Raw genomic sequence first — 26,080 nt, 5'->3', positions numbered from 1 at the left:
TATTTCAGTACTTGTATAGGGGAGGCCAAGAGTCCTGAAGAGGTTATAACTGTGAATAACATTTTTTTATTCTTTTCTCCTTTATTTTGTTCGATATTCTGACAGAGTTTGGGAGATTGACCATGGAAAAATTCAGTATCATTCAATGAACCAATGTTGCAAAATTTAGTTTGAAAACAGTTATAGCCCCTTCATTACTTTGGCCCCTTCCTGTATTATCGCAAATAAAACGATGTAGTGCCTCAGTATTAATGGCACTTGGAACAAAAACTTTCTTCTCACTATTTTGTTGAAAGCCGACATTTTTGAGAGCATGGCTGTGCACAAAATACAAGTCAAATCTTGGAAAGAAGAAAAAAAGCACCCAGCCACTAGTAATAATGCTGTTTATTTAAACAAATAGCACTGTTACCAGTTTTGAATTGACAGGTTAGTCTTCAGACAGTTGTTCACGTTTATATTACATTTGTTATTGTTGGGGGAAAAAATACGCAACATGATCATGTGTCTGGAGATATTTACATTTAACATTCCTTACTTATTGAGTTGCAGTAAATTTAGTACAATGTTAATAACTCAATTTTGTGCGCTAAATGGGGGGGACTACAAAACGTCTGATCTACTGGCTTGTACACTGAAGAGCCAATTTTGTGCGCTAAATGGGGGGGACTACAAAACGTCTGATCTACTGGCTTGTACACTGAAGAGCCAAAGAAGCTAGTACACCTGCCTAATATCGTGTAGAGCACACAAGTGCCGCAACACAACGTGGCATGGACTTGACTAAAGTAGTGCTGCAGGGAACTGAAACCATGAATCCTGCAGGGCTGTCCATAAATCTGTAAATGCATGAGGATGTGGTGATCTCTTCTGAACAACACGTTGCTAGGCATTCCAGATATGCTCAATAATGTTTGTGTCTGGCGAATTTGATGGCCAGAGGAAGTATTTGAACTCAAAAAATTGTTCCTGGAGCCACTCTGTAGCAATTCTGGACATGTGAGGTGTCACACTGTCCTGCTGGAATTGCCAAAGTCCATCAGAATGCGCAATCCACATGAATGAATGCAGGTGATCAGACAGGAAGCTTATGTATGTGTCATCTGTTAGAGTCGTATCTAGATATATCAAGGGTCCCATATCACTCCAGCTGCACACGCCCCACACTATTACAGTGTCTCCACCAGCTTGAGCTTTAACAGTCCCCACCTGACACGCAGGTTTCACAGATTCATGAGGTTGTCTCCATACCCGTACATGTCCATCTGCTCGGTACACTTTGAAACGAGACTAGTCTGACCAAGCAACATGTTTCCAGTTATCAACAATTCAATGTCAGTGTTTATGGCCCTAGGCGAGGTGTAATGCTGTGTGCTGAGCAGTCATCAAGCGTACAAGAGTGGGTCTTCGGCTCCAAAAGCCCATATCAATGATGTTTTGCCGAATGGTTTGCACACTGACACTTGTTGATGGCCCAGCATTGAAATCTGTATCAGTTTGCAGAAGGATTGCACTTCTGACATGCTGAACGATTCTTTTCAGTCATCATCAGTCCTTTTCTTGCAGAATCTTTTTTCCGGCCGCAGCGATGTTGGAGATTTGAAGTTTTACCGGATTCCGGATATTCAAGGTACGCTTGTGAAGTGGTCGTACAGAAAAATCCCCACTTCATCACTACCTTGGAGATGCTGCGTCCCATCACTCGTTCACCGAATATAACACCACATTCAATCTCATTTAAGTTTTGATAACCTGCCATTGTAGCAGCAGTAACCGGTCTAACAACTGGGCCAGTGACTTCTTGTCTTATATAGGCGTTGCCGACCGCAGTGCGGTATTCTGCCTGATTTTCACATATCTGTATTTGAATACACATGCCTATACCAGTTTCTTTGTCACTTAAGTGTATTTCTGGCTGCAATACTGTGGTACACCATTTAACAACACACAATGGTTCTCCTGTTAACCATGCATAACTTTATTAAAAATCTCTCAAGCAGCTTTATGAAACTTAATAAGTTCCCACTTGCAGCCTATAAACTGATAGTACCTTGTTGTTTTCGGGTTGTTCCACAATGCAAACCATGATTCTGCAGTTAAGTCTCCATAACTTTGTTAAATGACATGTACCTGCTTTATCGATTTTAACATACCAATTCTGGCACCCTACACTGCAAGGTCATGGATTATTGCAACACAGCATTCAACACAAGAAATGATCCTCCAGCTCATGAAAACTGCCTCTTGTTTCTTGAATTTCAATACATTCCAGATAGCAGCATGTAAAATATCAGACATACTAGCTCGTGTGTTTGCAAATTTACTAATGTAGCAAAAACATTCAATTTTAGAATTATTGTTCCCAATTAAATCTGCATAACTTCAATAATACTGTCACCAGCTATTATATGAAGGTGAAGATATTCCTGCTGGCAGCCTTTAAACTGTCATCACTACTAACTTGTGCTTTCTCAGATCGACTATTGCAGCACAGCATTCAATGCCACACATACCAGTTCTCCACAGTTTGTAACTTCGTTAAAACATCTCTAGCTGTTTTATGAAGGTATCTGCTTGCTACCTATCAGTTACAAACCCTATCACTTTGATTTTTTCCGGATCTACTATTCTGGAACAGCATTCACTGTCGCAGAAAACGGTTCTCCAGTAAATCTTCCAGAGAGAGGCACCTGTCTCACTATCTGTAAGCTGTTTTCCTCCTCCCATTAGTCACCCAACAGCAACAAATTAAAATATGTCACAGATGCTATGATACACCTGAACTGATTACATTTACAACACAGTAATCAACACAATCAGGAAAGAATACACAAATAGAAGTGACAATGAAAGCTACATTTCCACAAACTTTATTGGTATCTGAATCTGAAAGAATTACACTTGGTATGAAGAAAACATTCAGTATTTATGCATTTTTGGTGAACATCATGACAAAATGAGAAAATCATAATCAACTGAACGATGTCTACATCTTCAATTTTGCTCACAAATAATGATACAGATAGTAAAAAATCTATTTCAACAAAAATTATGGTTGTTGCAGTAGAAAAATTAATGTCCTTGGTATTTTTAGAATGTTCTAACAAGAAGCAGATTTGTTATTTCAATATATTAACTGTACGAAAATGTCACTGAGAAATAATATATGCCCTATACATGCTAATTAATGCATTTAAGCTTAGCCATTTACATGTATGGTTATAACTTACTGCCCTTCATTGTGCAAAACTGATTATACATTCAGATGCAATACGTGTTGAAAATGTATTCTCTATGGGTGACAAGTGACATTCAAAACCTGCTGAAATATCTGCCACTTGGGTCATACACAATTTCATACCACTGTTTTCAGATGGGCATTGAGAATATATAAATTTTGTCAGAGCGAAACAAAATAACAAAATAATTTTAAAGCAACTTAAATTAATGCTGAAAATGATATTAACATTTAACATAACTATTACTGCTTGTCAAATAAATAATTTTGCAATTTCCTTCTCAGAAGAAAGAACGGACGAATTACAAAATTATCTGGAATTCCAGCTGCAGAATAATCATAGCTTAGCAGTAATGTATGTAAATATTTGCAAATTGAAATACTAATGTCAAATACCTTAATATTAGGTAGTTAAAAGATTCTAGTTTGGTCACTATCACGAAGCACACATATAATTTCATAGACAAAACAAAATTCATAAATAATGCTTTCAATAAAATCAATGTATGCTAGTTCTGTATGTAGTATCTCAAACTGTATACTGCATTTCAATTATAATTACAAGACTAAATTATTCTTCTCCTGTGACACACACACACACACACACACACACACACACACACACACAATCTTCTCTCACAAAATACTGACTGCAGCAATGATTTGAAGGAGCCGATTTTGCTCCCAAAGAGGATATCAACCTATACTTTCCTCCAAATAAGTAGTTGATTCATACTAATGAGATGTCCTTTCTTCTCCAAAAAATACATTCACTAACATGTTTGTCATATCACCTCATGGCATTCCACTTTCAACAACTACTGTAATTATAAGTTGCTAACTTGTTTGCAGATATTTTTAAAGTTTGTGTTCATGTCATACAAAATCAAGTAATTATCTCTTCTTACATTCACACAAACCCAAAGTTTTTTGTTTTAATAGCGAGGAGTAGTTTGTGTCGCAGAACGGCACGACTGCTATATAATGGAATATACAACCGAGATATACATGTGTTGGCTGTAGGCAAGTGAGAATCATCAGCTGGACGAATAGTTACACTTGGCATAGGCTGAAATCCGTCTTCACTAGCTGGTAATGCTGGAGATCCCGTCCAGAAATAAACCTGTACAAATGGTATGGCAAAAAGAATAAAGAATGAAATAAACTTTAGTACTGTTACTGAAAAAACTATGTAGACAAATTTATTATAAAAATAACCACAAAACACATGTAAACTCAATGTGTGTGGAGAGAGAGAGAGAGAGAGAGAGAGAGAGATGGGGAGGGGGGGGGGACATGAAACATGAAACTTTCAACATTTGTAACAATTACATAAATAATCAAACGAAAATTAAATGACACATTTTCGTCAAGAAAGCAATGTTGTTAAAAAAAAAAAAAAAAAAAAAAAAAAAAAAAAAAAAACACACACACACACACACACACACACACATCTTGCATTTTTTGTAAAAATTAAATTTATTTTGTTATTTATGCTGAACTGGTTTCAAATATAGTTCACTATAAAACAGTAAAAAAGAAACTTTTGTATGACATAGCACACGACATACATCATAACTTACACATTAAAGAAGTATCGTTGTTTTATTATGTGGATCTGAGGAAGCACCTTAAAAACAGCGAACGAAAATAACAAGCACCTTTGACAGCCCCTTCAGTCATATATCAACTGACTGAATTGACGAAATCAATGGTGTTCCAATTCAGCTTGGCAAAACGGGACACTAATACAACACAGGGGGCAGGACTGTGTCATCAAAAGATTTCTCCTAGATTTCCAGGTTGAAATTCTGAATTTCTCTGGATCAGTTTTCGCTGTGTGTGAGGGCAAGTTTTACTTTACTAGTTTCCATGGGTGCAAATGAAATTTTTTCAGGTTCTGTGCCACGTATTCGTAATTATTCCGAGCTCAGCTAAGCTTTCCAGTTTTATCAAAAACTCATTAGTTATAAGGTTCGGCCACCTTGTAAATTCCTTTGTGACTGTTGTTTGTCACCACACTGTGCCATATTATTTTAAGCAGAATGTAACACAAACAGCTTTTGACAGCAATGATGAGTCATGATCATTATTGAAGCATAAAAATAAGTGAAAGTTGGCAAAACACTATTGTGGATTGACATTAGTAAACAGAACCACATCCTGAACATTTGAAATCTATACAAAACATTTCTGTTGATACATGACACTGTTCCTATTCCATGAATGTTGAATTCACAACTACATCACATAAAACAAATATGAAATGGAAATAAATAAGGAATATGGGGATGGGGCTGGTGGTGGTGGTAGTGAAATAATGAATGTATAGACAAGAAATGGGCAGTTATTCAAAATTCCTGGCTGCATTTATTTCTCTAATTACTGTGGCTTTGCATACATTCTAATTTTTATTTTATTTACCTTCCTCTACAGGCTCATTATTCGACCCCCCCCCCCCCAATTTCTTATTTCCAGTTATGTTCTTTCTTCTGTTTCTCATCCCCCCCCCCCCCCCTCCCCAAATCATCCTCTCCTTTGGCTCTAAAATTTTTACATTGTAATTCAAAAAATTTATAGTGCTGCCATTTGCTCTAAGCTCAGAGCATTCAATTTTGCTTACTTTATAAAATTCTAATCATGTATTCATATACCCTACTTTTGTATATTCACCCTTCTTTCTAAAGAATTATACAGTTTCAATTTTACCTTTATCATTAACCTGGGTTACGTAACTTCAACCTGCGTATTCTTTATGATTTATTTCATTTATTTGTGTGTCTATGTACTTTTGCATAGACAGCCACCACACAGCACTTTCTTAGACCTCCTCTTAGCTCACCTAGCGATCCACACACACTGGTGTTTATGTGGGTACAAGGCACTGCCTGTTCTTATATGTTTGTGATCACATTCCAATCTCTGCACCCCTTTCCACTATAGTTTGACGAGTGTTTACATTCCTTTTGGTATTATTCGTTAGCTCATGCAGATTTCATACTGATTTTATTTTATTTTACACGTCATTTTACATGTCTAGTTCCTTATGACCAAATCTCCAAGGTCATGGAATGTTTTAGTACATGAAATTACAACATGAAGGTAATAACAGATTAAAAAAAGTGTTTATGAACTCAAATAAAGGCAAGCCATAAGTTTATGTGAATGCAATCAACAATATAACACAGGAATCAGCTTAATTTTTCAAGCAACTCCTCGACAGAATACAAGGAGTGACCCACGAGGAAACTCTTCAGTTTCAATTTCAAAGTGCGTGGATTACTGCTAAGATTTTTGAATTCTTGTGGTAGCTTACTGAAAAGGGATGCAGTAGTATATTGCGCACATTTCTGCACAAGAGTAAAGGAAATGCGATACAAATGCAGACTGGATTTCTGCCTAGTATTAACTGAGTGAAAGCTGCTAATTCTTGGGAATAAGCTGATATTGTTAGCAAGAAATGACAGTAAGAATATATATGTTGAGAGGCCAATGTCTGAATACCCAGGGTAATGAAAAGTGGTCGACAAGATGTTTGCGAACTTACTGCTCCATCCATTTTTAATAAGCTACCACTCGAATTCAAAAATGTTAGCAGTAATCCACGCGTTTTCAAATCGAAACAAGAGTTTCCTCATGGGTCACTCTTTCTACTCTGGCGAGGAGTTCCTTCAAAAATTAAACTGATTCTTATTGTATTGTTGATTGTGTTTACTTAAACTTATGGACTGACTCTTTTCGGACTCATAAACATTTTCTTTTATCTGTTATTACTTTTATGTTGTAATTTCATGTACTGACATGCTCCATGACCTTGGAGATTTGCTCCTCAATTTGATCCTATGGAACCTGACATGTAAATGAACAATTAAAACCTCTTACTGCGAACCGCGCATTTCTGAGCCAAAAATATCCTTTTAGAATGGGAAGAGTTACCCAAAGATATAATACCATACATCATAAGTGACTGAAAATAAGCAAAGTAGACTACTTTTCATGTCGAACTAACTAACTTTGGGTACCATTCAAATGGTAAAAATGGCAGGATTAAGTCTCTGAACAAGACATTGAATATGGGCTTTCCAAGACAGTTTACTATGTATCTGAACATCTAGAAATTTTAACTGTTTAGTTTCACTGATCAATGCTCATTTTGTGAAATTAAAACATCGGGTTTTGTTAAATTGTTAGAAACTGTACAAACTGATACTGAACTTGAGGCGACAACCCCCATTTGACCATGCCCCACTGAAGACCTCGCATCATAGCCATTCTCAACACTGTGAACAATGACCTTTTGCTGTCCACTGTTAAATTAAAGAGGTGAACCGATTGCGAGCTTCTCCCCCTATTCCATAATGGTCCAACTTCTGGAGCAATATTTTGTGATCAACACCATCAAACGCCTTAGTTAAATAAAAAAAGATGTATAGCGTTTGAAACCTTTTGTTTAATCCATCCAGTACCTCACACAGGACAGAGAATATATCATTTTCAGTTGTTAAATCACTTCCAAAACCGAACTGTCCTTTTGATAGCAAATTATGTGAAATAAAATGATCAATTACCCTTACATACACAGCCTCTTCAATAACTTTAGCAAACATTGATGGCATAGAAATGGGTCTAAAATGGTCTACATTATCCCTTTCTCCCCTTTCATAAAGTGGCTTTACTACAGAGTACTTTAATCGTTCAGGAAATTGACCATTCTTAAAGGAAAAATTACAAATATGTCTCAGTACAGGGCTAACATGTGCAGAACAGTACTTTAATATTCTACTAGGCACTCAATCATATCCATGAGAGTCCTTAGTCTTCAGTGATTTAATTATTAACTCAATCTCCTGCTTGTCAGTATCACAGAGTAGTATTTCAGACATCAATCTTGGAGAGACATTTTCCAGGAGTGTTACACGATTCTCTGTAGAAACTAAGTTTTTATTTAACTCACCAGCAATGCTCAGAAACTGATTGTTAAATACTATGCATATGTTTGACTTATCAATAACAGTAATATTTTTACTACAAAATGACTTTATATCGTTTGACTTTGTGCTGCTGACCACACACTTCCTTCACAACTGACCGTATGGTTTCAATTTTATCCTGTGAATTAGCTATTCTATCTGCGCACTGCTACATACTGTTTGCCTTCCTAATAACATTTTTAAGCACCTTACAATACCGTTTGTAATGGGCTACTGTAGCTTGACTGTGGCTACTTCCAACACTTCTGATATAATTCCCACTTTGTTTCTACATGATATTCTTATCCCACTATTCAGCCATTCAGGTTGCCTTTTATTGCTACTACCCTGTTTAGAACATTCTAAGGGAAAGCAACTTTCAAAGAGCACGAGAAATGTGTTAAGGAAAGCATTATGTTTGTCATCTGTGTTATCGGCACTATAAATATCCTGCAACTCTTGCTCCTTAACGAGGTCTAAAAAACACACTATTGCTGTTGGATTAGCTTTTGTACAGAGGCCATTCACCCTTCTACCAACAGAATGCCCCTCTACTAATGAAAAAAATGAATAAAAATATTGCCTATAGCAGTGCTACAGTTCCCCTGCACCCTGGTTGGGGAAAAAAACCAACAACAACAACAGTGTCTGCACCAGAACATATGAATTTAGCAGATTTTCCAGCATCCTTTTTGTTGCAAAATCACATACAAAATTAATACTGAAGTCATTAACTAATTTTTGGTACTATAATAAAAACTAATAAAGTGAACCAGAACCCTCTCTAGCTTGAGCAGAAATGCTCTTAAGTCACGAGTTAGGGGACCTATAAACAGCAACAATTAGAAGTTTAGTTTCACCGAATTCCACTGCCCCTGTTCAGTTCAGTGCTGTGAACATATACGAACTCAAATGGAATGCCTTTTTTTTTTTTTTTTTTTTTTTACGTAGCCGCTCCCCCACACCGCAAAAAGCTTCTTGAAAAACAGCCAGCTCTCTCCTGGTAAAGGAAGCCTCTGAATTGTTAAAATATTTAACTGATGCTCCGGTATACCAATAATAACAGAGTCAACATCTACAAGCAGTTCACTAACTTTATCACTAACACCTCTTATATTTTGATGAAATATGCTAATTCCTCCTCTACTTTAATACCTGACCACCTCTGAAGGTTATTTCTTTGTTAGAGGGACTTTCTTTAAGCAGGGATACGTATCAGCTGACTTCAATTTTTAAAAAAAGTGCAGCTCTAACATCAACTACTACAGGAGTGATCCCACCACTGCCCACTGCACTGTCATCTATAAGCTTTGTCAGCCTCCCCTTCCCATACCTATCGAGATGCGGGCCATGCCTAGTGAAATCCGATCTACTGGCAGACTCAACTGGCACCACTGCAAAGTGAGCCGTGCCCTCCGCCATCAGTACCTTCTCCAGCCCCATGTAACAGATGCGAGATCCTCTCCTGGAAATGCAGAATTTGTCGCAGAAATAAGTTAATAGAAGAGCAGACGCATAAGATATGTGCCCTTCAGGTCCATTTACAAGACGCAGATGCAGTTACAAGATGCAAAGGAGGAACGAGATAGGTTGAGGAGGATGAGTGGTGCTGCAGAATCCGAACTGGCAGTTGGTAAGAAGGCAGCTAGGAGGAGGAGATATTCAGGCAGTCGTACTTTGCGTATAACCAGTAGATGTGACAAACTGTCAGAGTTTAGTGGATAGTAGCATCTTGCAGCTGTAGGTGTAGGGAACATGCAGCAGTTCTCAGCAGTTAGGGAACCTAAGTCAGTTGCATTAGTCATCATATCCTTATTTTTTCACATCTCTCCAGTAATTGTGCCTTTTGGTTTTACTGTAACTAATTATGTGGAATGATAGTCTGTCAGATGCCACACACTGTAATTTGTAACATTGTAAATAAAACAATTAGATACTACAACTGAAATTAGTTTGGTGTAAATAGAGCAAAAATTTCTATTTCGGTGATAATTCAATCTTCTGTTTTTACAATACACCATGGTTGTGGGACATTTAAAACATACTTTATTTTAATAACAGTAACTGTAATGTATGTTGGGATCATAGTAGCACAGAGATCATAGTTTGTAGCAAATGAATGTCAAAGGTGTATCTCACAATGCTACGAAAAAAGTAATTGTAATTGGTGGCACTGCAGGCTACAGTGAATTGCATAATAGTACAAGGCTAGTTGACTGCTTTAAGGCACAAATATATAAAACTGATTTAAGATGTACCCCTCTCAAAGTATACATTTGTGTAGATGAGCTAAATCTTCACAAGAAGCAGTATGATGGTGCTAGTTGCTCGGAGTATACTTGTGATTGCCTGGGGATTAGTCTACGTAAGTGGCACCACCTAACACAGTTCAAGAGGGGCAAAGCTTACAGGAACAAAAATCATTATCAAAGAAATAAAAAACAACTAGAGTTTCCTATTGTTTTAAATAAAAACCAGGAAATTGGAAGTTGGGCAGCAAAGAAACAGCACTGTTTGATTTTTTAATGTCTGGTAAAAGACAAGATCCATTATAAGACTATCTACAAAGTTTGATATGGAAATTTCAGAACCATCAAGAATGTTTAACCACATCCTATAAAGAAGGATGAGAATGTGGTAGAATGCAATAAATACGGGAATAGAGGCTCAAGAATACGTGGCCTACAGGTAGAGAACACAGCAGTCACAAATGATTCTGCATTATTAGGAAAAAAAGTGATATGAAAATTATTTTAAAAAACTGACTGAAGAAAGAACAAAAGTCTGTATATCATATGAGATGACAAGAATACCTAGAATAGGAACAAAATAAACAATCAGAAAGTGAAGTATGAAAAGATCAGAGAGACCAGATAAAGTTAAAATCCTTGAGAATGGACACAACCATTCTGACTTGATAAAAAGTAAAAAGGCTAACACTAAAAAGGCTGATTTAGCACGTACAGAAAAAGTACACAGTTTCTTGTAAAGAAGTTTAAGAATTACATCACAGTAGCGAAGAAAGAAGTATTTTACAGTTCAGAAAATCTGACACTGAAAAAGAAAGAGAAAAATGTGGAACTACACAAGAAAGAAATAACTTTAGGAAGATTTTATGACCAAAAACCCGCCTCCTTAGCCAAGGTTGCCAATATGGTGGCACTTGACTGATGTAAATTGTTCTAATCTTGGCAGTGGAAACAATCTTCATCACCATTATTTGGTCGGCAACAGAAGGAGAGATGGGGGCATAAAGTTCTTGATCACCACATTCTGCACCACTGTCATGTATTAAATTCGAAACCTCCCCACAGTTTCTCATGGAGTGACGGCATGTGACTGTACTGATTATGATCTGTCTACTGGATGGGGGCTTTTAAGCTTGTAGATCCCTGTGATGTTATCTGAGAAGAGCACATTGCATTGGCACCAGCTTTCTTTTCTTTCACCATCAGACAACACAATCATGACATGATGCTGAACACACATCCACAAAGTCACTTACACACAACACATAACATTCAGACTCTAAATTACATGTGGAGGAAGAAAACCCTTTCCAGTTAGGTGGCTGAGTGTACCCTTTGAGGTTTCCCAACCAACAAAGCCATGTAACATTCACATATACTTAAAACCAGAAAAGGAAAGGAAGGTTCAAGGATGAAGAGCAAAATCAGAGAGGCAAATGGTTCGCACGAAAAGATACAAGATCTATGTGCACTTGACAAAAAATGTGTGATGGCAGATCAAAACAGAAAATTTTCAATCATCAAGTTACAAGCAACCAAAACATGGTATGTGGAAATAAAATTATATATTTATAATAATAATAATGTATACAGATTATATCAAAATGAAGATGTAACCATGAATAAATTTTACTTGGTAGTAACTACAAATAAACAAGTTCTTCAAACAAAGATTAATAACTTCATGCAGTTCTGGGAAAAAGACTGTACAACAGTTAAGAACACCTGGTGGTCAGAAGGGAAGGGAAGGGAAAGAATTTCAGTGAAAATACTGAAGAAGTTATTGGGGATGGTATGGCGGAGAAGGTGGGGGGGGGGGGGGGGGGGGGGGAGAAGGACGGAATAAAGAAACAAATGAATGAATGAACAAATCAATTGTTCCCCATGGCCTACAGTATGCCGAATAGCTGAAGAATATGAAATCAAGCTATGGAACATCAACAATTAAGAAAAGGATAGACTGCTACGCACCGTAAAGTTGACACATTGAGTTGTGGACAGGCACAAAGAAAAGACTGTTATATACGAAGCTTTTGGCCAAAGCCATCTCCAGAAAAGAAAGGAAAACACATACATTCACACAAGTAGGCACACCTCACACAATCATGACCAATATCTCCAGCCACTGTAGTGGGCATGTCTCATACCAGCTCTGCTTTTTATATTGGTATGACTACCAACCAGCTGTCCACCGAACTGTGGTATATAGAGAGTGGCATCAACAGTGCATGTAGGGAATGGCATCAACAGTGATAGGTAGGGTTCTAGGATATAAAGGGACTGCTTCATTACCCAGGATATCTGAATCCTACTGTCCACCAATAGCTATTCTGAACTGTGCAGATGGAAGCTACCATTAAAACCATTTCTCCGCCCTCAAAATTACCGGTCTCCAGCTATAACTTCCTGTCTCAACACCCTCTGCCTAACAGTTTCCACCCCTCTATCCAATAACTTCCTCCCAGAACACACCCCCTCACCCACATTGTACTTGGCCTTGTGCAACGCATTCACCAGTCTTTTCGCCTCCCTGCTTCCTGTCGCCCCCACTCTCTCCCACAGCCTCCCGATGCTGCCCCTGGCAACTTTTTCCTGATACCTTCTAGTTCCTGCACACTCCACCAGACAGTGTTCTCCTCTCCCCCCACCTGTGCACTGCTATACCTCTCCCTTTGCTGTCCAACTCCTAATTGCTGCTTTTGTTGCAGATGTTGTAGTTTGGCTAGAGAAGCTGGAGACAGAAGTTTTGTGTGTGTGTGTGTGTGTGTGTGTGTGTGTGTGTGTGTGTGTGTGTGTGTGTGTGTGTGTGTAGTGTTCTTGATTGTGTTAATGTGCGTGTGTCTTCCTTTCTTTTGTTAAAAAGGCTTTGGCTGGAAGCTTGGTGTGTAACAGTCTTTCTGTTGTGCCTGTCTGCAACTCACCGTACCATCTTCTCTGTGGGTAGCAATCTACATTTTCCATAATTGTAGATGAAGGTGATGATTTTAATTCCACTTAATAATACTCATGCTACAATAATATAAGTAGTTTTTATATTTACTGTACCTAAAAATCACTTGATACTATAATAAAAAAGGAGATTCCTAAAATTATATATTTTTATCTGCCATGAAATGTCTCATATTGTCATATTACAGGCTAAAAAAAAAAAAAAAAAAAAAAAAAAAAAAGAGAGATTATTTCAGGTCTCTGTGCAGTCTCCATATACATCTACGTACATACTCCATAAGCCATTGTACTCCACAAGCCACCATATGAGGCTTGGCATTGCCCTGTGTACCTACTCTACTAGTCATTTTCTTTCCTGTCCCACACAAAAATAGAGCAAGGAGAAATGACTGTCTATATGCCTCCACATGAACCATAATTTCTCATATCTTATCTTTGTGGTCCTTATGTGTAATTTATGTTGGCACTAGTAGAATCATTCTGCAGTTAGCTTCAAATGCTGGTTCTCTAAATTTTCTCAAAAGTGTTCCTGAAAAAGAATGTTGTCTTCCCTCCATGGATTCCCATTTGAGTTCCCAAAGCATCTCCATGTTTGCATGTTGTTCAAGTCTAGCAGCCTGCCTCTGAATTCCTTTGATGTCTTCCTTCAAACTGATCTGGTATGGATCTCAAACACTTGAGCAGTACTCAACAACAGGTCGCAATATGCAGTCTCCTTTACAGATGAATCATATTTTTCCAAAACTCTCCCAATAAACAGAAGTTAACAATTTGCCTTCCTTACCATAATCCTCACATGCTCATTCCATCTCATATCGCTTTGCAATGCCAAACCAAGATATCTGGACATGACTGTGTCAAGCAAAACACTATTAATGCTGTATACGAACATTACGAGTTTGTTTCTCCTACTCACTTGCATTAATTTACTATTTTCTACATTCAGAGCTCGCTGCCATTCATCAAACCAACTAGAAATTTTGTCTAAGTCACCCTGTATCTTCCTACAGTCACTCAACTTCAATACCTTCCCATACACAACAACATTATCTGCAAACAACCGCAGATTGCTGTACATTCTGTTGCGCAAATCATTTACGTATGTAGAAAATTATAATGGTCCAATCGTACTTCCCTGGGGCACTCCTGACGACACATTATCTATGCTCGACAATCACTTATAATACTTGAAGTCTTCAAGCCACTCACATATGTGGGAACCAGTTCTACATGCTTATAACTTTTTTAACAGTATGCAGTGGGGCACGAAGTCAAATGCTTTCTGCAACTCGAAAAATATTGTGACTGCTTATTACCTTTCTGCTGTATATCATGTGAGATAAGTGGAAGCCAAATTTTGCATGCGCAATGCTTTCCAAAATCATGCTGATTTGTGGACATAAGCCTTTTGGTCTTAAGAAAATTTATTACATTTGAACTGAGCATATGTTCAAGGATTCTGCACAAACCCGATGTTAGGGAGATTGGTCTGTAATTTTGCAGGTCCCTTCTGTTGCCCTACTTATATACAGGAGACCTGCGCTTTTTTTCCAGGCACCTGGGACTTTGCGCTGGTCGAGAGATTCATGTTAAGTGCAAGTTAAGTAAGGGACCAATGCCGCAGAGTACTCATTGTACAACAAAACTAGGATTCCATATGGACCTGGGGACTTATTTGATTTCACCTCTTTCAGTCATTTCTTTACTATGTCATCTGTACTGGGGTCTGTTCACTTGTCAAATTATAGTATATTTGTACAATTTCCTGTGTGAGACAGCAAAATTTAAAAGTTTGGCTTTCGTTTTGTTGTCTTCAACTGCCACACCAGACTGTTCAATGAGCGACTTGCTGAAAGCCTTAGACCCGATTAGCGATTTTACATGGACCAGAATTTTCTCGTGTTTTCAGTCAGATCTTTTGCTAAGGTAAGATATTAGTAGTTGCATGCATCATGGATAATTATTTTGTCAGAAGTATGAATTTCTACTAACATTTGCCTGTAATTATTTGTGTGTTCTCTTTTGAACTGTGAGTGCAACACCCTTTGCTTACTCAGCATTTTCTGCATTTTATTGTTAAGCCACAGTTGGTCTCTACAATCCTTAATCCACTTACTCAGCACAAAGTTCTTCCTACTATGATTTCAAATCTGTTTAAACTTTGGGCATAATTACTCTGTGTCTATATTACATAAACTAAGTGTTTTCAATTCACTGTCTAAGTGGGATGCTAACAACTGCTTATCTGCACTTTTTAACAGAAACAGTCTCCTAGTCTTCTTGACTGATTTAGGTCTAAGTTATTTCCATTGTGTGAGGGTTGCTTAACTAGCTGCTCAAGTCAGTTTTCTGAAAATATGTTCAAAAGCACTTTGCACGACTGACTGACTGTTTTTTTTTTTTTTTTTTTTTTTTGTGGTTTTAGGGCGCACAACTTCAATGGTCATTAGCGCCCTGACTACTCTAAGAATGCACCGCGAGGCACAAGTTGACCACAACAACTAAAAGGGAAAACACGATAAAAGACAGACTGACAGGCATAGGATTAAAAAACAGCATCATCAAATGTCCTTAGCGAGGTTTGTCAAATTGATAAAACGAAGAACACGAGCAGCTGCTCGTGGGTCATCCGCTAAAATGGCATCGAAAGTATTTGGCAGGTTAAGATCGAGGCGCAGTGTGTTAAGATCTGGACAGGACATTAAAATGTGTCTAACCGTCAGCAAGTGCCCACATGGGCAGAACGGCGCCGGCGCAGCCGTCAGCAGATGGCGATGGCTGAACCGGCAGTGTCCAATTCTTAACCGGGCTAAAACGACCTCCTCCCGCCGAGAAGGGCGTGAGGAGGACGTCCAAGCCACGGGAAGAGGTTTTAAGGCCCGAAGCTTGTTGTCGGTAAGTGCAGCCCAATCGGCATGCCACAGAGATAAGATGCGCCGACAAATCACCCTGCTAAAATCGGACGAAGGGACACAACAAGAAGCTGTCCGAGGCTGGAGGACCGCAGCCTTGGCCGCGGCATCTGCAGCTTCGTTCCCAGGGATACCGACATGGCCAGGAACCCACATAAAGCTAACTGGAGAACCGACGTCCACCAGCTGCTGAAGAGAGCGTTGGATCCGGTGTACGAAGGGGTGAACCGGGTACGGATCACTGAGGCTCTGGATGGCGCTCAGGGAATCTGAGCAGATGACATAAGCAGAATGTCGGTGGCGGCAGATGTAAAGAACAGCCTGGTAGAGGGCAAAGAGCTCAGCTGTGAAGACCGAACAATGGCCATGGAGCCGGTATTTGAAACTTTGTGCCTCGACAATAAAGGAACACCCGACCCCGTCATTGGTCTTAGAGCCATCTGTATAAATGAAAGTCATGTCGATGAACTTCGAACGAAGTTCCAAAAAACGGGAGTGGTAGACCGAACTGGGAGTGACCTCTTTTGGGAGCGAGCTGAGGTCAAGGTGAACGCGGACCTGAGCCTGGAGCCAAGGTGGCGTGCGGCTCTCGCCCACTCGAAAGGTTGCAGGGAGGGAAAAAGTAAGGTGTTGAAGGAGGCGACGAAAGCGAACGCCAGGGGGTAGCAGGGCAGAGACATACAACCCGTATTGACGGTCAAGAGAGTCGTCAAAAAAGGAACGATAAGACGGATGGTCGGGCATTGACAGTAGCCGACAGGCATACCGACAAAGCAGTATATCGCGCCGGTAGGTGAGTGGCAATTCGCCAGCGTCAGCATGAAGACTCTCTACGGGACTGGTATAAAATGCTCCGATCGCAAGTCGTAAACCCCGATGTTGTATGGAGTTGAGGCGGCGTAAGATGGATGGCCGTGCAGAGGAGTATACGAAGCTCCCATAATCCAGCTTGGAGCGGACGATCGACCGATATAGACGAAGTAGGACGGTTCGATCCGCTCCCCACGACAGACCACTGAGAACACGGAGGACATTTAAAGAACGGGTACAACGGGCGGCCAAATATGACACATGTGGAGACCAGCTAAGTTTCCTGTCAAATGTAAGGCCTAAAAATTTGGTTGTCTCCACGATTGGGAGAGCAACGGGACCGAGTCTTAAGGACGGTGGGAGAAACTCTTTGTATCGCCAGAAGTTAATACAGACCGTCTTCTCGGCAGAAAAACGGAAGCCATTGGCGACACTCCAGGAGTAAAGACGGTCAAGAGAACGCTGAAGACAGCGCTCCAGGACACGTGTACACTGCGCGCTGCAATAGATGGTAAAATCGTCCACGAAAAGGGAGCCTGATACATCAGCTGGGAGGCAATCCATTATTGGATTGATCGCGATGGCGAAGAGAGCGACGCTCAAAACTGAGCCCTGTGGCACCCCATTCTCCTGGCGAAAGGTGTCGGACAGGACAGAACCCACACGTACCCTGAACTGTCGATCCATTAAAAAGGAACGAATAAAAAGAGGGAGGCGACCGCGAAGGCCCCATGTATGCATGGTGCGGAGGATGCCCGCCTTCCAACAGGTGTCGTAAGCCTTCTCCAAATCAAAGAACACAGCCGCGGTCGGGCGCTTCCGCAAGAAGTTATTCATAATGAAGGTCGACAAGGTAACCAGATGGTCAACAGCAGAGCGGCGCCTACGAAATCCACATTGTACATTGGTAAGTAGGCGTCGAGACTCGAGCAGCCAAACCAATCGAGAGTTAACCATTCGCTCCATCACTTTACAGACACAGCTGGTAAGCGAGATGGGTCGATAACTGGAAGGCAAGTGCTTGTCCTTCCCCGGCTTAGGAATCGGGACAACAATAGACTCGCGCCAGCATGCGGGAACATGTCCCTCAATCCAGATGCGATTGTATGTACGAAGAAGAAAACCTTTACCCGCAGGAGAAAGGTTCTTCAGCATCTGAATATGAATAGAATCTGGCCCTGGAGCAGAGGACCGTGATCGGCCAAGTGCGTTTTCGAGTTCCCGCATGGTGAATGGGGCATTATAACTTTCACAATTCGAGGAGCGGAAGTTAAGTGGCCTAGCCTCCTCTGCCTGTTTGCGGGGGAGGAAGGCAGGGTGGTAATGAGCGGAGCTCGAAACCTCTGCGAAAAAGCAGCCGAAGGCATTGGAGACAGCCTCAGGGGCCACAAGGACGTCATTCGCGACCTTCAAGCCAGAAACTGGTGAGTGGACCTTAGTGCCAGATAGCCGGCGCAGGCTACCCCAGACAACAGAAGAAGGAGTAAAACTGTTGAAGGTGCTTGTGAAAGCAGCCCAGCTGGCTTTCTTGCTTTCTTTGATAATACGACGACACTGAGCACGTAATCGTTTATAATTGATACAATTCGCCACTGTAGGGTGGCGTTTAAAAGTGCGTAAAGCACGTCGACGGGCACGTAAAGCGTCTCTACACGCTGCGGTCCACCAGGGGACCGGTACGCGACGTGGAGAAGGAGGAGGGTGAGGGATGGAATATTCAGCAGCAGCGAGAATGACTTCCGTGAGGTGTGCGACCTGACGATCGCAGCTTGTAAAGGTTTGATCCTGAAAGGTCGCCCTGGAAGAGAAGAGCCCCCAGTCTGCCTTGGAGATGGTCCAATTAGAGAAGCACGGAGAGGGGGTATGCTGCAGGAGATGGATAACACACGGGAAGTGGTCGCTCGAATATGTATCAGAAAGTGCATACCACTCAAACCGGCATGCAAGTTGGGGAGTACATATAGAGAGGTCTAAATGGGAATAGGTGTGAGATGTGTCCAAAAGAAAAGTAGGGGCGCCAGTATTGAGGCAGACAAGATCGAGCTGGTTGAAAAGGTCTGCTAACAAGGAGCCCCTCGGGCAGGATGCTGGAGAGCCCCAAAGGGGATGGTGGGCATTGAAGTCTCCAGTTAACAAAAATGGTGCAGGTAGCTGAGCAATAAGTTGCATCACGTCTGCCCTGGTAACGGCAGATGACGATGGAGTGTAAACGGTACAAAAGGAAAACGTAAAAGTGGGGAGAGTAATGCGGATGGCAACTGCCTGCAGGCCGGTGTGCAACGTGATGGGATCGTAGTAAATATCATCCCGGACCAGCAACATAACCCCTCCATGAGCTGGGATACCTACCACAGGGGGTAGGTCAAAACGCACAGAGGTGTAGTGTGCCAAGGCAATTTGATCGCATGGGCGTAGCTTCGTTTCCTGGAGGGCTACGACAAGCGGACGGTGCAAGCGGAGCAGCAACTTCAAGTCCTCTCGGTTGGAGCGAATGCTGCGAATATTCCAGTGAATAAGTGCCATCGTAAGAAAAGAAAGATGAGAGAAGTGGTCACCTCGAAGGCCGCTTAGGGCCTGGCTTCGAGCGAGCACTGCCGCCGCTATCAGTAGGCGGACAGTCATCGTCCATTGGGTCTATAGGGTCATCGGCCATCTCGGGAGGATGGCCGGGAGGGGGAGCTTCCTCCGCCAGTGAACGGCCAGATGTACGGCGACCAGCGGTGCGGCCAGGCGAAACGGATGACGGCCTGGGGCGGCAGCCGCTGGGTGGCGCAAGAGAAGAAATGCGCCGTGGCGGGGAAGGAGAACTGTGCTTCCTATGCGCCTTTTTGGAAGGACGTGTAGTGGAAGTACCGGTCGAAGGCTGTGAGGTCGAGGTACGGAGGAAGTCTGCACGGGATGGTTCCTTCTTGAAGGCCCGTGCATCTGACTTCGGTGTCTTCGTCTTAGCAGAAGCTGAAGAAGGTGCTCGTGTCTGTGGGGTGATGGGAGGAAGAGGAGACGTCGACCGCGCGATCTTAGCACTGGCCGAACGGACGACCGTGGTGCTGAAGGTCAGATCGCATGTCTGGGTTGCTACCTCCCGGGTAGTCCGAGGAGAGGCGAGGACAGTACTGTATTTCCCCGCTGGGAGCAGCGTGGGCTTCCTACTAGCCAATAGCTTGCGAGCAGCCGAGGTGGACACTTTCTCTTTGACCCGAATTTCCTGGATACAGCGTTCTTCCTTGTAGACAGGACAGTCGCGGGAGGATGCTGCATGGTCACCCTGACAGTTCACACAACGAGGAGACGGAGGTGGACAGTCACCCTCATGGGCATCCCTGCCACAGGTGACACATTTAGCCGCATTGGAACAAGACTGTCGAGTGTGATTGAAACGCTGACACTGGTAGCAGCGCGTAGGTGTCGGGATATAGGGGCGAACAGAAATAACCTCGTAGCCCGCCTTGATGCGCGATGGCAGCTTAACACTATCGAAGGTCAAGAAAATTGTCCGGGTCGGTACAAGGTCATTGTTGACCTTTTTCATGACCCTATGGACAGCCGTCACGCCCTGCTCAGCGAGGAATGATTGAAGCTCCTCGTCAGTCAATCCGTCGAGGGAGCCAGTATAGACCACACCACGAGACGAATTCAAAGTTCGGTGGGCCTCCACCCGGACAGGGAACGTGTACAGGAGGGTGGCCCGAAGCAGTTTTTGTGCCTGAAAGGCATTCTCAGTTTCTAGTAATAAGGTGCCGTTACGCAACCTGGTACAGGATTTGACAGATCCGGCTATGGCATCTACGCCCTTCTGAATAACGAAAGGGTTGACAGAGGAAAAATCCTTTCCGTCCTCAGTTCGAGAAACTACGAGGAACTGTGGGGCAGGCGGTAGTACTTTTGTCACTGTTGGCTGGTCACGTTTCCGTTTTTGGGTCGAAGTCGAAAGAGATGGAGTAGAATCCATTGCGGAGGAATCCCCCATGATTGCCAGCGTCTCCGATGGCGCGCTCCTTCCTTGTGGGGACCCTCTCAGAGGGCACTCCCGCCTTAGGTGAATGTTTACACCTCAGGTCACACCTCCCGAGAAACAGACGGAGGGACCAATCGGCATGGTCAGAAGGTATCAGCTCAGGCAATCACCCCTCCCCGGGCCTGGCCTTTACCAGGGGGTACGCGCGTGCCTTACATGTCTACCCAGGGCGGGGACTTACGCGTTACCCCGTCACCGGCTACGCGTGCGAACGCGTGGGTCGGCCTTCAGGCACGCACAGGGAGGAAGGAAGAAGAGGAAAAAGAAGAGAGAGAGGGAGAAAGAGGACAGACTGTCTCAAACGCCGAGGCGGAGACCAGAGAAGGCAAGGAGAAGAAGGCAATGAGAAAGCAAGGGGAAGAAGGCAATAAGAAGGCAAGGAGAAGAAGGCAATGAGAAGGCAAGGAGAAAAAGGCAATGAGAAGGCAAGGAGAAAAAGGCAATGAGAAGGCAAGGAGAAAAAGGCAATGAGAAGGCAAGGGAAAGAGTAAGGAAGACAGTGAGGTGGAGAAGAGCAAAGAAAGGAACCAACAAAAGGAAGGAAGAAACGAGAAGTGAAAAAACCAAAAGGACCACGATGATAGGTCGTGGAACCGTCCGTCTCCGGACGCAGGCGCGAACTACCCCCGTGAGGGGGATGGACTCCTTTTAGTCGCCTCTTACGACAGGCAGGAATACCGCGGGCCTATTCTAATCCCCGGACCCGCAGGGGGGCTGACTGACTGTACCCCCTATCAGTGAATCTGTAGGCGTCCCAGGCTATGGTTGGTAGGTTAAATGCAACTCCAACTATAGTTGGAGCCATGAGTGATGGCAGTTGCGTTTCGGTTCGTTCTGCGCACCTGTGATGACATCCTCCTACAGTCAATGAATGTTCAGCAGTTTTCCTAGTGCTCTGCTGTGAATGTCTTGGCCAGTGCCAGCATTACATGTAGTTGTGGCAGTTATTTGGTGAATTTATACTCAGTTCGTTGATATCTGTCATGGCTGATGGTGGTGGTAAGTGACTAGTTCTCCATAAACAAGTGAGACACACAATTCCCAGGATACATGCTTTCTTCAAGTGGAAGCAGAAAATGGTGGACCATTCAGAGACATTACCATATCTCAGGAATGCACTGTAGAAGTGAGTGGCATCAACTTTAGAACTGTTCAGCGGATTGACAGAGAAGATAATTTATCTGCCCAGACCGTGGAAGACCAGTTTTCAGATTGTCACGGGAACATCACAGGCATGATAAGCCTGTCACTAATTTAGACAATTCAGACATCTTTGTCAAAATGTTATAAGAAAAGATATGGTCATTGTGTATAAGGTAGGTGAATCTGCTATTGTCAAAAAAATTTCACTGAAAATGCGTGAAACTATTTTAAAAGCAGTGTTACCTCAATGCGAAGAATACTGAAAGACACTGGATTCAAATATGCAAACACAAATGACAGAAAAAACTTTTAATGGAAAGTTTTGATATTGCTGCTTCAAGGCACAGTTCTTAAGACATATTCTTGAAATTAGAAAAATATGGCAAACACTTACTTGGACGAAACCTGGATAAACCAGAGCAAAAAAGCGTGTTAGAAACAGTGATGGTTCGAGTGGCTTTAAAGTACCAGTTGGTACAGGGGAACAAAGAATTGTGTTTCATGCTAGCTCTACTTCCAGATTCAGATTCATACCAGAAAACAAGATAGTGTTTCGTGCAAAAAGGTCAATTCTGGGGATTATCATTCTGAAATGAACTCTGAGACATTTACATTATGGTTTAAAAAATAGTTTCTCCCTTACTTCCCTGCAAAATTGATGATTGTTATGGACAACGCAAGTTATCACTCAGTTGTTAACAAAGCTCCCATGCCGTAGCTTGCAAGTAAAAATATACTGCACACTTTCAATGAAACTCTGAGTGAATTGTTGCAACTTGCAGGGCTTCACAGGACTGTCTATGAAATCGCTTGTACTACACAGGAAGATGGACATACAGTTTAGCATCTGCCATCATATAATTGCCAGCACAATCAGATAGAACTCGTACAAGCACAAGTGAAAAAGAATGCCCCACAACAAAACACGACATTTAAAACTGCCGCCACAGAAAGACTTTTGCACAAATCACTGGACAGCATAGCTCCTTCAGCACGAATGTGACTTTGCAATTTAACTGACAATCTGCTTGATCCCGTCAATATCACTCTAGACCACACAAGTCAAACAATGACACCGACTGCGCACGGTGCAGATGAAGACAGTCGCAGCGACTGTAAACAATGAAAGGTGAAGCACACATACAATATTCATGTTGCCTTTTTTCCTACAGTTTCTCTTCCGCAGCCACAGTTTTATCAGTGATACTGTGGTATATTTTGTCTTTTACGACTGCAATAAAAGTCTTATTTGTACCAAATGTGCTTTATTTTGAAGCATCTTCACTGGACAGTACTTTGGCTTCTACATCACCAAGCCATCTGATTACCTGTCATAGCTTTAAGATCATATTCAGCATTTGCCTCTACTAACCTATATTTTAACAACTGCTGTTTCTGTATAACACACACACACACACACACACACACACACACACAAAGAGGTTCGTTTTTTTAGCACACTGCACTGACATGTCAACTTTGTTTTGATCAAGGTGCTTTAAAATAACGCAAAATGCATCTGGTCTACATAAAACGTTTATCACAGTCACAAAATATGAAAAATTTTCCAATATTACATGCAATATTCTTGCGGTATTAAAATTATTTCCTTCAGAATATTGTACAACATGAAATTTCTGGTAGACTGTGTCTATGTTGGCTGTAATTAGGTGCTGCACATGGCAGCAACGTTTTTTGGTGTTTTATGAAAGTTATTATCTGTAAAATTTAATTTTGCCATCGGATACAAGCGTTTTTATTCCCATGTATGTAGATACACCGGATGAAGCACAAATCGCAACTTGATGTACCAGGCAACATTGCATATCTCTTTCCTTTCTATCCGGACGTCTCACCATGGTAGTCATGTGATGGTGGGGGATTAACTTTCTCCATTGCCCACTACTCCTGAAACACAAGCTTAGGAACTGTTCAGTGTCTGAGTTTCCAAGTGTGTACTGCTCCATCATCTGTAACTGGCAATCATGCAATTCATGCCTGTGCCTCTCCATTCCATGGTTCACCATCATTCACGGATTCAACTATAGTATTGCATAATTCGGGTATTCACATGCTGTACACTGGGTGAACATAAGACTGGCAATGGGAGGTAAAAGGCTGTACACAGATTTTTAAGCTTAAATTGATGGTAGGCAACGAAAACTTCGTACCTCCACCTGTCTCTGAAAACTCTTAATTCCAGTAACTCCATAATCAAAGAGGTTTGAAAGTGCATGAATTTCTCTATCTGTCAATAACTAGGCTTCTGCTAAAAGCTACACATGTACCAACTTTCTTTATCACTTTTCATTATCTTTTGAGAAACCGTTTTTCTTCACCCCCAAAATTTAACAAAATGCAGTTATGAGATTTTCATTGCCTATCATCAATAATTGCCTATAATTCCATTTTGGGGTCAGTCTCTATACGTATTTGTAATAACGTGGTCAAATATGATGCACACCCAACAAAAACCAAAGTTCTGGCTATAACACAAGGTGCCCATAAAACCCTACCCAGTCCATTTTTAGCCCATTATTAATCTGAATTAATATTTTAAAACTAATTATTTTCAATATGCTAGACTGTAGATCTACCAAAGACCAGTTGGCCACATAGATGAAAATTAGATTTATTACCACACATACGAATTCCCAGTAATAGTTTTAAAATTCTTACCAGGTCTTGCCTTTCAATGTGAGTCATTTTTTCCACTATCGACCACAACCAACGCTTAAATTTCACAAGTCTCTCACTGGATTCTCCAGATTCATCGTTGAAACTTGTGTATGATATAAGGACAGCTACATTTATATCTCCAACTCCATTAAGCAGCAAACGTAAATCTTCAGCTGTTAATCCATCAAGTGATCCTGCTGGGAGAACATCAAATACCCCTGTACGGATGCTCTGCAATTCACAAAAATATTTCAATATTAATAAACTGATTTGAATACCAAACTACAGCTACCATTAAAAAATATCTATTACTCACAATAATGCAATTTTCTAATGTTCAGCTGCCATTTACAATATGTGAAACACCACTAATAAATAGCAAGAAAAGTACAATTAACACAAAATTACACTAGAGTGGTTCTGGCCCTCTAATATTGTTTACAAACATATGTTGTCAACTTTCTTGGGGCCTGGGCTTCCTAATTCTGAATTAGTAGAAGTAGCATCGGAGAATAATTGCTGTAGCTGATGCTCTATATCTTGCCACTGCCAATGTTAACGTCTATACCATTTTTTTTTTTTTTTTTTTTTTTTTTTTCCCTGGGGGGGGGGATTGCAAGATGACAGATTTCGGCCATTATTATCCTTTTTGGGGCGACATTGCAGTACTGACGATAGACATGTATGACTGGGTTAGCTTCCGAGTGATGTTAAGTCAGAAAAATTAAAAAGGTAGCCCGACAGCACCTATTGTTAGCAGACAGGCAGATCTCTGTATCTGACAAGTGGCAAGGGTCCCAGTTTGACAGTTCACTCACAGAGAGCACTGAATGTTATTACGCTAAAGGAAACTGCTTGTTTTCTGACATAAGGAGGACTGGAGAAAATTGGAAGGAACTGTTGTCGACAGCAGATATTTCCAGTATCCCAGAGAGCAGTACGTTATGCGAAAAAGCACTCAAAGTGGCAAATAAGCTCAGTATTCAGGACTTCCTGCATCTAATGGGTGAGTCGATACACTTAAGAAGATTACAATGTGGTGAACACTATAAGGTAAATGCAGTAAATTTTAGTGAATAGCAAAGTGGCAGATAAAATGAATTTGAACACAATAT

At 41.4% G+C, this 26,080-nt stretch overlaps 1 protein-coding gene across 1 annotated transcript in view; it reads right to left on the bottom strand.

Moving 5' to 3' along the window:
- Positions 1-2,868: 2,868 nt before the first annotated feature.
- Positions 2,869-26,080, bottom strand: part of LOC126456777 (E3 ubiquitin-protein ligase UBR5) — a 342,260-nt gene continuing 319,048 nt past the window's right edge. Inside the window, exons 45-46 of the mRNA XM_050092547.1 lie at positions 24,966-25,196; positions 2,869-4,361 (exon numbers count right to left, since the gene is read on the bottom strand). Coding sequence (XP_049948504.1) covers positions 4,149-4,361; positions 24,966-25,196 — 444 coding nt within the window. The 3' untranslated portion in view covers positions 2,869-4,148. The remainder of the gene's footprint in view (positions 4,362-24,965; positions 25,197-26,080) is intronic.

The sequence above is a fragment of the Schistocerca serialis genome, chromosome 2, assembly GCF_023864345.2.
Source record: "Schistocerca serialis cubense isolate TAMUIC-IGC-003099 chromosome 2, iqSchSeri2.2, whole genome shotgun sequence".
Classification (NCBI taxonomy): Eukaryota; Metazoa; Arthropoda; class Insecta; order Orthoptera; family Acrididae; genus Schistocerca; species Schistocerca serialis.
Note: the sequence above shows the minus strand (reverse complement) of the source record. Positions and strands in the feature narration are given on the sequence as shown.